General features: G+C 42.6%; 1 protein-coding gene across 1 annotated transcript in view; it reads left to right on the top strand.

The window, feature by feature from the left end:
* rapgef6 (Rap guanine nucleotide exchange factor (GEF) 6) overlaps positions 1 to 12,688 on the top strand; it is a 176,530-nt gene that overhangs the window by 30,766 nt on the left and 133,076 nt on the right. Inside the window, exons 2-3 of the mRNA XM_078286483.1 lie at positions 7,236 to 7,306; positions 8,638 to 8,694. Coding sequence (XP_078142609.1) covers positions 7,236 to 7,306; positions 8,638 to 8,694 — 128 coding nt within the window. The remainder of the gene's footprint in view (positions 1 to 7,235; positions 7,307 to 8,637; positions 8,695 to 12,688) is intronic.

Genomic DNA, 12,688 nt, shown 5'->3' with positions numbered 1-12,688 from the left:
CCACTGAATAACAAGGCGTATTTTAAGTCTCAGACAGTATCTCATTCTCACAAACAAAGAGGACTTCTTATGTTTTTTTGCTCTGTTTGAGTTTGGCCATATCAGTTAAATAATATCCTTCAGGCTCAGAAATCAGCTGGTGATGAGTTAATGGATGGCTCTCCTGAGGTGAAGACATCCTAATCACAGATGGGGTCATCAGGCCACCGCATGAGCCTCCGGGGAGGAGAGGCCAAAGGTCAAAGGTCACCCAGGAGAGCTGCTCCACCCCCTGAGTGCGCTGTCCCGAGGGAGGAAAGGACAATGAGACAACAATGCGTGGCACGTGGGCCTAGGGGCTGATGACATGGAGGACATGGCTTTGATGGTTGCACATGTAGTACAGCTATCAAGGGACAACGCTTAACCTTTTCAGTGAAATGTATGTTTATGTTTTTTCATGTAGTTCAAGGCTTCTTGCGTCCTTTTGAGGGTGGGAGCTCCCTTGTTTTGGACAATTGTTATACAGTGGAGACATGCAACTGGCTGTGCTTTCTGATAGATCATATCAGGTGCATCAGATTTGTATCAAATGTGTATTTTGATATCTTACTTTAGTTGAAAATGGGGTTGAAAGATATTGACCAAAAATTTAATTGCGTTTATTTGACAGAATATTGCAATTGCGATTTAAACTGCGATTCATATCCTCACATGTTTTTCTTATCATACATTTTCTAGAACTTTTAAATTGTTTAAAGAAAAGCAATTTTGTTAAAAAAAAATGTCATTGTGCAGGATTTACTGAGTTTTGAGTATGATGAAAGGTTTTCACCAATATTGTACTAAAACACCTTGTTCTCATAAGCAATTAATTGCAGCCTCTGCGATTTGGAAATTGCAGAAGTTCATATTGCAATTTCATTTTTTTTTTTTTTTTCGATTAATTGTTCAGCTCCTAGTTGAAAAGGTGCTACTTGGCTTGGAAGACACATTTTAGACTAATCTGACCATGAAGTGCTGTCTCATTATTTGGTTATGTAGGGGGTGAAGCTTTAGTATTTTGTTTCCAAGTGTAGGCTATCCTTGCAGCAGAGGCTTTCTTAAGGCGTAAGGCTTAAATTCATTTTCACATTTTATTGCAGTGGGAATAATTTTCCAAACAGTGGGGTTAAATGGATGTATGGGAATCACTGATTTTTGAGTGTAGATGTCTTCTCTCTCAAACACTGCCTGCTAAGAACTGCCCCTAAACTTAAACCATATGAATAAGATTGGATTTGTGTCACATTTCATTGCACTGGGGTTAGGTTTTTGACAGGGGTGGCGGTGCTACTGCTGAATAAATGTGTGGATTGACACTGCTTTGCCACAGAAAAAGTTTCGCTCCCCAAAATTGGACTACCAAAAACAATCCAGAGCCACCACATGTCCAAGCAGTGTCGTATGTATTGTAGGCAGAGAGAGAGAGAGAGAGAGAGAGATTGCCGTGGGTGGTGCGGTGATCAAGTTACTGTCCTTTCCCCGGGAGACGGCTGATTGAAGCGACGAAGCGCAGATTCCCTCCTCGGACATCCTGCTATCTGTCTGTCTGGGCCTATTGATGACCTGCTTTACGCCAATCAATATATGCAACGGGGACAGTTGGTTTCATGAGTGTGTGTGTGTGTGTTAGTACTAATAGCAGCACCAAGGGGGCTGGGTGGGGAGCTAAGCAGCGAAGTGCCACATTTGCGCGTGCATGTGTGTGTATACATGGTTGTGTATGAGGTGTAGGGAAAGCTACTGTACCTGCAGGTCATCTCAACACTTCAGTGTACCGTCACTTGTCTCTTGTGTGGGTTCGATCGACGATGTGAGAGGGTTTACCTGGTTAAGTCACAAAATGACCAAGATGATGTAGATGTTCAAGATCAGGGTTGAGACCCGGGCAGGGCTGCAGCTAACGATTTTTAGCGATTCATCTATTGATTATTTTTGTAATCATTTAGTCTATAAAATGTCAAAAATAATGACAAAGGCCCATTACAAGTTACAACAGCCCAAAGTGATACCTTAAAATTGCTTAATTACTTGACTGACCAGCAGCCAAAAAAAAAGCAAAGTATTAATTTAATAATTGTATGAAAGGGAAAAAAGAAAGAAAGTCTTAGCATTTGTGCAGCTGTAACCAGCAAATGTTGGTGTTTTTACTTGATAAATGACTAAAACGATTAATCGTTTATCAAATTTATAATCAATTTATTTTATGTCAATCGACTAATCATTTAAGCAGCAGACCCGGGTGAAACTTTGCTCCACTTAGTGTGAACTCGGTGCTTAACTCTTGGCTGGGTTTTACAAAGCTGAGACTTTAACAGCGGCGACAACAGAGAAGCTAACGATACCTAACAACATTCTGCTGAAGAAGAAATGAACGAGAATGTGAAAACGTCTCTTTTGATCATGTTATAAGGGGACCGCCCATAGAAGAGAAGTGGAGATTAAGGAAGTACAGCTGAGCACAGGGGTCTGGTGTCAGTAGTAGTGATACGGCGTGAATTCCCTCGTGCACAAAATGGACTCGGATCAGCATACCGAAATATTCCCAGGTGGAGATGAGAGCGTGAAAGAGGCATTCGACATGAGACCTGCAGTGGGAATTACTATGCCTTTTTTTTAACAGGGCCTGTGTATTGGGTGTAACACAGGCACACACACACATACAAGCTAGGGTGAGGTGGGGTTGTCTGGCATAATCTGAGCCCCCATGCTTGCTAGTCGCCTCAAGGTCTTGACACACACACACACACACACACACACACACACACACACATGCACATACACACATGCATGCTCAGCAACATGACAGGAGTGCTTGCTCCAGCAGTTTGTTGTGCTCACTAACCCAGTTAACTGTGGTTTCAAGTCAATACAGTTCCACTTTCTCACCACAGTGAACCAGGCTTTCCCATGGCTGCTCCGTTCGCTTTTCCTCTTTCTCTCTCTCTCTCTCTCTCTGCCTGAGGATCAGTAAATGGAGGTTACAACTTTTGCTGTAAAGCTTCTGGGCAGGTCAAGCTCCCTTGTCCTCCTGCAGCTGACTTGTATTTAAATGGCCAAGGCTAAGTGCTCAGTTTCCAGTGTCTTAAAGGGGTTGGTGTACTCTTTTAGTCTCTTATTTTTTTCTTAAATTGCCTGTGTCTTAGTATCCAGTGCAGAACTACTTGTCTCTTAATCCAGCGGATAAAGGGGCGCACTTCTCAAAATGAGTTTATATGTTGAGGATATCAGAATACCTCCAGGTGGGCAATATTCCTATGCTTTTTTCTTGTTTTTTAGGAGGAGGGGGAAGCGGAAGAGCAGTAGGATGTGATGAGAAAGCAAAAAGAAAGGCAGCATATTTGGAGTATCTATTATAATAAAGAAGATGGGAATCCAGGCCTTTAGCCTCTAAGAAATTTACCAGGATTACTGGACGGGATACTTGACCTACATCTTCACTATAAACAAAAAGACAAACTGGTCTCATATCAGCGCTACTATTTTAAGATGGTTGAAGCAAGCTTATACCAAATCTGTGAAACTGGCCACATAATTTTTGGCCAAGTTTCATAAATAATGGCACAACCTGAACAGTCCTGATAGAAGAAGCTGTAGCCTTTAGCTTTTATTCACATACTTACAGCAAAATTCAACTTCACAGATCTCTAAGGGATTTGTCATCCTTAAACAATAAAATGTTGTATCCAGGGAAGGTTTGCTGAGCACGTCTGGCTCTTTTTAATCAACACAATGCTTCACACTCATGTACGGCTCCACATGCTCACATGTGGGACCTACAGAGTACAACCACAGTCTTCTGCTGTCGGCCGCTGACCCGCTCCACTGGAGCAGCTGGGGGTTAAGTGCTTTGTTCCAGGTCAACTCAACAGTATTTGTTGAAGGAGTAGACAACATTACTCGCTCCATTTCCCCTGCTCAGATCGGGCTGGGGACTCGAACTGGCAACCCTCCAATCACAGAAATGCCTCTTAGACCTTTAAGACACTGCTGTGTGGGGTTGTGAGGAGAGTAAACGCCAATGTCAGTGTTAAATTTACACTTCGTTGGCATGTCAGTATACCGGCAACATGCCACGTGTAACTCTTGGTATCTCTTGGTATTGGATTATAGTAATGAGGAAATTCTGTGATATCGATACCCAATTGTAGCCCATGGTTCTGCCCAAATGGTGTAACCTTTCTACTGCAACCTTGCAAAATTTCCAACCTGCCAGTCATACTGTGCATTCACACTGCCAGCAGAAGAGGAACCAGTGGCTATAGGTCCAGTCATTGTGCGTGACCTGAGAAATAACAGCAGTCTCATTTCCTTGTTTCATCACCCATCAGCGGCCAATCGTGTGCTTGCGTTGCCATGTCACGCCTGTTGCTCTAACAGCACTGGCGGTACAGCTAGCAGTCGGCTTGTTGAAGGTGGCCCCCGGAAAAGTAGCATGGCGATGTGGGTCACTGTGACTGCAGCAATACAGTAAATCGCATCAGTCATTTGTAGTCTGTGTCATTTAACGTCACTCAGTGTCCCAAAACTGCTTTGTCACAAAAAACCTGGGGAGGAGCCTGTTAGACCGGATTTCACTCGATATCCGATATTAGTATTTGTATCTGTGCATAACTAGCCTCCAGCTGCCTTTGTAGTTTGAATTCTATATGCTAGCGTTGTGCTTTGAAGAGGTTTTGAATGACACACACACACACACACACACAACAGCAGCTTTCTCTCTCTCCCCCACTTTCACTTTCTACCATCTTTCTGTCTCCTCCTCTCTCTCCGTCTCTCTATTGTTCCTGTCTTTCTCTCTCTCTCTCTCTTGCTCTCTCTGCCTCCTCTCTGTTCCACTCCCTCTTTCCTTTCCTCCTCTCTCCTTCTCCCTCTCTCTTTCTTCCTCTTTCCTCCGTCTCTCTCTCTCTCTCCCTCCCCCAAATCCTTCCTTCCTGTGTGAGAGAGGGCCAACAACACATCAGGACTGTGTTGGTCCATTGTATTAGAGGCTTCCCAGTGCTAATCTCTGCTTCTGCTGGCTCCCACTTCGTGACTCAGTTTACAAACACACACGTCATGCTCACACACACCAGAGACTACGCTTTCACAGACACACTCTATTTTCTCTCTTGCTCTATCTCTCTCTTTTTCTGGGTTACTCTCATACAATACGCTCATGTGCACTCTTGTCCACTGCCTTTGTTTGTTCTGGCACTCTCTCATGCCCTTTTCCTCACTTTGTGATTCTCCTGGTTGTCGGGATTGGTCTACATCTCTGTGCTCTGCGGTTTCGATTCACTCACATTGCTATTGTTGTGTACCCTTTGAAAGTAGGCCCTTAACACACTTTTCTTCCTTTATACTTGAGCTTCATGTGCTGTCCCATCTGTTCGTTTGTTAATTCTTTCACTGATCTGTTCGCCACGCAATAATTCACACACCGCCAACCGCATTTTGAGGAAACTTGGGGAAATGATGCATCTCACCAATCTGTTCCATCATTTTCAAAATTACACTGATTGGCCCAAGGGGGCGCTACGTTGTTCATTTGTTTGGTCGTTAGTTTGTTTGTTTGTCACATGGGATATCTCAGACACCGCTGATTGGATTTTCAGGAAACTTGAGGAAATGATGCATCTCACCACTGTGTTCCAGTATTTTCAAAATTACATTAATTGGCTCGAGGGGGGCGCTGCAATTACAGGTCAAAACAAGGGGACATATGTTCCTAATTGTCCCAGAGGGGGACTGCATCATTTGTGGGGGACGATATGTTTACTGTTGCCTTGTTTGAACATACAATCCATAATTTCTGATTGTATCAGATTTGTTTATATTCATGCATATTTTTGGGGAGTTTGACTTATAGAGGCAATTAGCTTTTAAGTATAAAAAAAAACAGCCTCACAGCCTCAAACTATACATAAAACTTTTGTTTAGCTGTTTGCATACTATTAGTCCTAGAATCAAAAGCTCAGACAAAATTTTGGGGAGAAAAAAACAAAAAACAAAACAATCCTCTATGTGATAAATCACTATGTAGCCTAAACAAAGCCAGTAATGAGGAGATAGTGTTTCAACAAAGGGAGACCACACTGCGATTAGATACTGATGAAGCCGTTGTAGAAGTCCCATTTTTTACTGCAGTCTTGCTAAACTGCAGCTGTACTTTGGCTCCGTCCCAAAGAGGACTTGGTTGGAAAAGTCAATTTTTTATTTTGTTTCAGCTGTCAAAAGTTTCAAAGGATGCTGTGGTTTCTAGTTGGCTGATGGGCACTAGAAGTTTTGTGTTACAATTTACTCATTTGTATAGTTTTAAAGAGTTGACTGCAGTGCTAATATGGGATAGATACAGGAAATAAATAAATGTATGACAACGGCTGCTACTGTAGAGACAGGAAAGGAGAAAGAGAGTCTTGAGCCGGATTCAAATCCACGTCATCACATAGGCTTTACTGTAGCCCGCTGACCCACCTGATGCAGTGCAATCTTAAAACATTGTATTTCTATATTTTCAATATTACTCTCTCTCTCTCACAAGCAGAGTCAAGATTGGAATAGAAAATAAGGCAGTGTGATTTCCACAGGGAAAAAAGCCATGTGTTCAGCCATATCTACTGTAATGAATTGGTCCCTACAGTGCCTTTTGTATATGTGGATGTGTGTGTGTGTGTGTGTGTGTGACCATGTGTGTGTATAACCAGTCAACCATGCAGTCCACCTGTTAAAGGTAGCTGCCCTGTGGGCTCAATAGCCCTTCTGTTTGTCTGATCCTCCATATGCTTATACAGTATGAAGCTGTTCTGTTCACATGCACTCCACACTCTGTCAGCCTCTTAATGTTTTGACAGCTGGCCTTGATAGGGTACTATTTTAAGGCTGTGTGTGTATGTGTGTGTGTGTACATATGTGGCATGCCTGCCTGTCTAGTTGGAGGGTGTCAATTTGATAGGCAACGTTTAGCATAGTCCAAGTTGCTTCTGTCAAAGCGCTGTGCTGGATGTGATTTACATGGCGCTGAGACACACACCACACACTCTACACAATAAGCTAATCTTTTAAAAGCCTGTGCTGCACAAAACTGAACACACTCCCAGCGATATGGAGGTGCTGCGACCTTATGTGTTGTTACGTTTTGTTTTAAAAGACAATAAACCTCTTATTTGGTCAGTGCTTATTAATAATAATAATATAGTTAATAATATTGTTTTCATTGTTTTTCTCTCCTGCAGGACCTCCACACCATCTACTGCCACCTCTACCACATGGATGTCCTCTCTCACCTCAGGGAACATCAGCTAAGGTCAGTCTTCTTCATTTCACCTCAAAAGTTTAAAAGAGAGCAGGATAATTCCATTTTGCATCATTATTTTGGAAAAGTTATTTGACCCCCAAAAAAGTTCCAAACATGTTTTTTTATGTTGATTTTTGAGTTGTGGATTGTCATTATCAAATGAGTTTTCAATTCACTTTCAAATTGCCTAGGCTATACCTGGCTCTCACTGTATTGTCCTATGTGGCACACAGTTTGCATCGGGTACTCTAAGTAGGGCTGAACGATTTTGAAAAAATATCTAATTGCGATTATTTTGACTGATATTGCAATTGCGATATGATTCGCGACATTATTCTCATTTTCATTGAAAAATGTATTAAAATGATTATGGTGTGATTTTTGCGGCGATCTGTACCAAACAAAGATGTTTTCTTAAGTCTGTAGAATATGATGTGTAGGCCAGGACATCTCTGCAGCACGACAATATTTAATTTAAAATGGTATTTTGACACACATTTCGCCTTTAACAAATATTGCGCCTCCTGCAATTTGAAAATTGCAGTGGGCCATATTGCAATTTCGATAAAATTTTGATTAATTGTTCAGCCCTAACTCTAAGCAGGTTTAAACGAATGCTGAGAATTATTTGCCAGTAACTTCGGTCGGTTTCTACCCTTGCTGTATCTTTCCCATGAGGTTCAATCTAAGCTGCCTTTGATACAGCTGACGGAGGACGCGTTCGTACCAAGCATGCAGGTGGCACCAAATAACCGTACTGTGATGCTGAAAATGCACATCTCAGTCCTCTTCCAAGAGAAGTGCTATGCAGTCTGTTAGGAGTGAGAATGTAATGTGAACCAACTACAGGAAACAACCCCTAAAACGCAAGGTTTTATAGGTATAAGGAGGTGAATATTGACATCTGATAACCAACACTAACCAAATGAACCAAAGGTAAACCGTAGTCCATGTGACTTTTGTTTACAAACTCTGTTTCGCTTGTAATTGGGCGGTGATTCTAAATGAACCAAATACCAAAATGCAACGAAGTTAAGTTTTCCACGATGGTTCAGACCAAAGAAAAGGAACTATCGGTGTGATCGCACCCAGAGATTGAACCAGTGGGTCACATTAACACTCTCTGAGCTGACAGACTGTACTGATGGTGTCTGGTGAAGTGGGAGAGCTCGGCGCCTTTCAGAGATGTTTGGTGTGTGATGGATTGTGAAAGCTACAAAAGTTACAGTGATATTTTTTGGGTGGAAAAAACTTTCTCCATCTTTAACTCTGATACTCACACACTAACACTCTCTCTCTCTCTCTCTCTCTCTCTCTCTCGCTCTCTCTCTCTCTCTCAGGTCGATGTGTACCTCGGCCAGGTACGAGAGACTCGAGGCTAACCACATCCTGTTCTAGTAAGTGCAAGCTCCCACAACTATTAACTAACAGCAAGTGCTCTGCTCTGCTGCACTTTGCTCTCTCTCTTACTTCAGTCTGCATGGGGGGGGAAGATGTTTTATTCAAATGTCTGCTGTGGAGAGCTTGTTTTGTTCGCATATCTGCTGTTTTATATTCCCAGTATTTACCCAGGGAAAGTTCACTAAGCATGCATACTCGTTTTCAGCAATGCCCTGCTTCACATTCGTACAGTTCTGCACATTAACACCTGGGAGCTGCCCAGTTAGTGATTTAGTTATCAGAAATAGGCTGGTTTTGCCATCTTTATTTTGGTTTTTAAATATGTCTTAAATTTAATTCCAGGTAGCATTAGAAAGGCCTTAAAAGGTCTTAAATTTGGCTTTCTGGAACCTGCAGATACCCTGAATCCCGAAAGTTTCCAGCAGCACTCTGTTTTGAATTCAAACATTTCCACACATTCACATGGGAGCTGCACACAGAAAGATAAAGGTGCCACCTGGAACTGAAACTGGTTCTTCGGAGTGATGCCACAGAAGAACCATTTCTGCTTCCTCAAAGAACCTTTCAGACCAAGCTTCTTTAAAGAACCATTTCTGCTTAGACACCTGCATTGTGTTTTTGTTTAATTGCCCTTGTGGCTCATTGGCAACTGCACTATATAGGCTAGTAGGCAGACCACCCACCCCCGAACCATGGAGGGGTTTGGTTATTTTCCAAATTCATGCCACCACCCACCATCCAATAACTCAAATATGAATTAAGAACCTTTTAATATCCCAAAGAACCACATGAGGAACATGAAGAACCATCCACTAAATAAAGTGATTCTTCAGTAGGTGATGGTTCTTCGTGGAACCACACAGCCTTTTAAAGAACCGGTTAAGAACCATTATTTTTCTGTGAGCGCCCAGTACAGAAAGTGAAAAAGACTTGAACCTAGGAGGCTACCAGGGTCAGAAAGATACAATGTAACAAGGAAAAGCACTGTTGTCAAAATGTCTGTACGACATACTGCTGCTTAAATAGACAAATAGAGACTTAAAGGAATAGTTCACCCAAAAATGAAAATTCTGTCATCATCTGCTCACCCTCATGCCAGTTGAAACACAGGTGAAGTTTGTCCATATAACACACAGGGAGGCTGCCAGCACAACTCCATAGCAGCCTTCTCCAAAACAACTGAAGTCAGTGGGGACCAGTTCTTCAGAGTTCCAAAAAGACCTACAGTATATTTACACCATAATTTAGTGAAAATCTTAACTACAGCTGATTGATTTGCAACAAATAATGGTGTATAGGTCTTTCTATTCACAGTGTGATTGTTTGGCTGTTTTTGTTTTGGAACTCTAAAGAACTGGTCCCCATTGACTTCAGTTGTTTTGGAGAAGGCTGCTACCAAGTTGTGCTGGCAACCTCCCTGTGTGTTATATGGACTAACAAATTTCACCTGTGTTTCATTTGGCATGAGGGTGAGTAGATGATGACAGAATTTCCATTTTTGGGTGAACTATTCCTTTAAAGCTTTTCCAGTACAATCATCACCTTCTACTGGTGGTCAAATATGAGTTTTCCTCAGTTCCTGAAAAGTCAAACTTTCCGGCGATACAAAGTTTTCAGCCGGCCGCTCACAATATAACATATTATCCAACATCAGAACATTGATCTAGAGCTGATGGCGACTGCCGACTTTAATCTCTACAGATCCACTGATAGCCTGTCTGCCTGCCGTTCTGCCTGTCTATCAGGATGGATGGTTGAATGGATAGGGAGATGGATGGGCAGGGGGAAAAAAGTCATTCCAGCGTTACATATGTGGGTCTGGAGAAAACAAGTCGAGAGGAAGGCAGTGGAGGAGGAGAGACGAGGGTGGAGATTTAGGGAGATTGGAGAGAAATGAGAGGCTCGTGAGAGAAGGAGGATGTTGAACATGGGGAGAGAGGAGATGCTGAGAGGAAAAGAGAGAGATGGTAAGATGAGAGGAGAGGAAGTAATGGAGAGACGACAGGGAATTTTATGAGAAGATGGGACGAGGGTCGAGAGAGGGAAGATGTTAAATGGGGAGAGGAGAGAGGAAACAAGATGAGAAGGCGCTAAGAGGTGCGAGAGGAGAGGAACGAAATGTTTGAGAGGGAGGCGAGACAAGAGAATGAGGAGAGGGGGAGGAATGAGGTGTTTGAAGCGAGGGAGAAGAGGGATGAGGGCGGCCGAGATTTGGAGGAAGAGAGAGAGACAGAGAGAGATAGAGGGAGGACAGAGACAGATGAAAGGACGAGAGAGACGCTCCACATGCTGTTGATTTATTACCGTGCCCAATAGAATCACATTAGACACTCAGTGGTTTAATTTACCATCAAATAAACACACACACACACACACACAATCTCCCACTCCCACACACTCTCCCACTCTCTACCAAGGGTTGGTCTTAAGTACCTTAACCCAAAACAACCCGCCTGCCAGGTCCAATTAGTCAGCTTTTTTACACACACACACACACACCCCCACAGTCGCATACATACATACACACACACACACACACACGGACACACACACACTAAACAGACAGCAGATGAAAGCAATCAAGGTCTCTCTGTGAAACCATAATGGTAGTTAATCATGGCTGCCGCAGGTCTACTTGAAACCAATAATGCAGCAAGAAAATAATTTAATCTTTTTTTTTTTTCTTTTGAAGATTATTATTTACTCCTTTCTGCTTTCGTACACAGTACACAGTAGTAAACAACAGCGAAGATGACAGGAAGAGACGGGGGTGACATGTAGTGCTTTATAGCGCTTCATTATCTCCGTCGGGGTCACACTCACTCTTTAAAGTTCTTCTTCTGTTTATTCCAAGCAAACCGCTGTTGCTGCTGCCAGAAACGTAAAATGCACCAGAAGATTTTCCCCAACGCTGGGTATTTAGGACAGCGAATGTAAAGGCTTCCTTGAACTGGTTAGAGGTTGAATCACCACACTGCCACTACTGAAGTCACCTTCTTCAATGTGACTTCTATCACACAATCACACCAGAATACATTACGTGACGGGTCTGGAGGCGCAGAAATCAGGTTTTTACTCACATTGCCGTTGGATCTTCAAAATCAATTATGGAAGTGGTCAGGCTCGCGTTGTGATCAGAATACCACATAGTTGGGATGCACACCGGTCAAAATGTAAAACCAAGCATTGCAAAGAGATGGACAGAGTGGGGGGAAAAGAGATGCAGACACAGATTTAAGGAAATGCAGCTATGGGAGACGCATAACAACCATTTTCAGGCCAAGTGTGGAAGCACAGAGATGTGGTCGCATAAAATCTGATCTTTGGAATTAGATCTCAAGATTGCATGGAAATACCGAGTGTAGCTACAGCCATTAATATGGGAGATCAAGTGCCGATCTTTGTCTCATCAGGCCCCTCCTCACGTCTCTCTGCCTCCGGATCAATGCCAGATTTGAAGTTCATGGCACGCACTTTAGCCCTCTTAAACTCCCAGTTTACCTTGAGCTAGAAATCTATTCCAGCCATCTATTCGAACCTCAGACATTCAAAGTGACAGGCCGCTGAGGCATAATGAATCAAAGTGCGGCCCAGCCAACAGTTGACATTGAATAGATGTTGATACGATGGCCTGCAGCAGCATTGGAAACTCATGTAAATATAGCTACTAAATGAAAGTTGAGACGTCTATAGCTGCTAACTGCATCATTTCATGGAATTGGGTCCGAAATATCTTTCTGATTACGTTAATTTTTGCAGTGGCATAATATCATAATGTTAAAATCGTTTAAGTAGACGTTGAACTTGGCCTTGCACGCCGCTGTCCATCAAATGTTTGCTGTTGGAACAAAGAAGAAAAACAGAGAGTGCTACAAAAATGGTACACAGTGTCAAAAAACTTCAAAAAAAAAGGTGCTCTTTGGTTTGGGGTATGCAACTGAATGAAACAAAAGTCTAAGGCACCCTTCTTTGAAATTTATGTTCAAAAAA

Source organism: Centroberyx gerrardi, chromosome 11, assembly GCF_048128805.1.
Source record: "Centroberyx gerrardi isolate f3 chromosome 11, fCenGer3.hap1.cur.20231027, whole genome shotgun sequence".
NCBI lineage: Eukaryota > Metazoa > Chordata > Actinopteri > Beryciformes > Berycidae > Centroberyx > Centroberyx gerrardi.
This window is presented reverse-complemented; position numbering and strand designations above follow the sequence as displayed.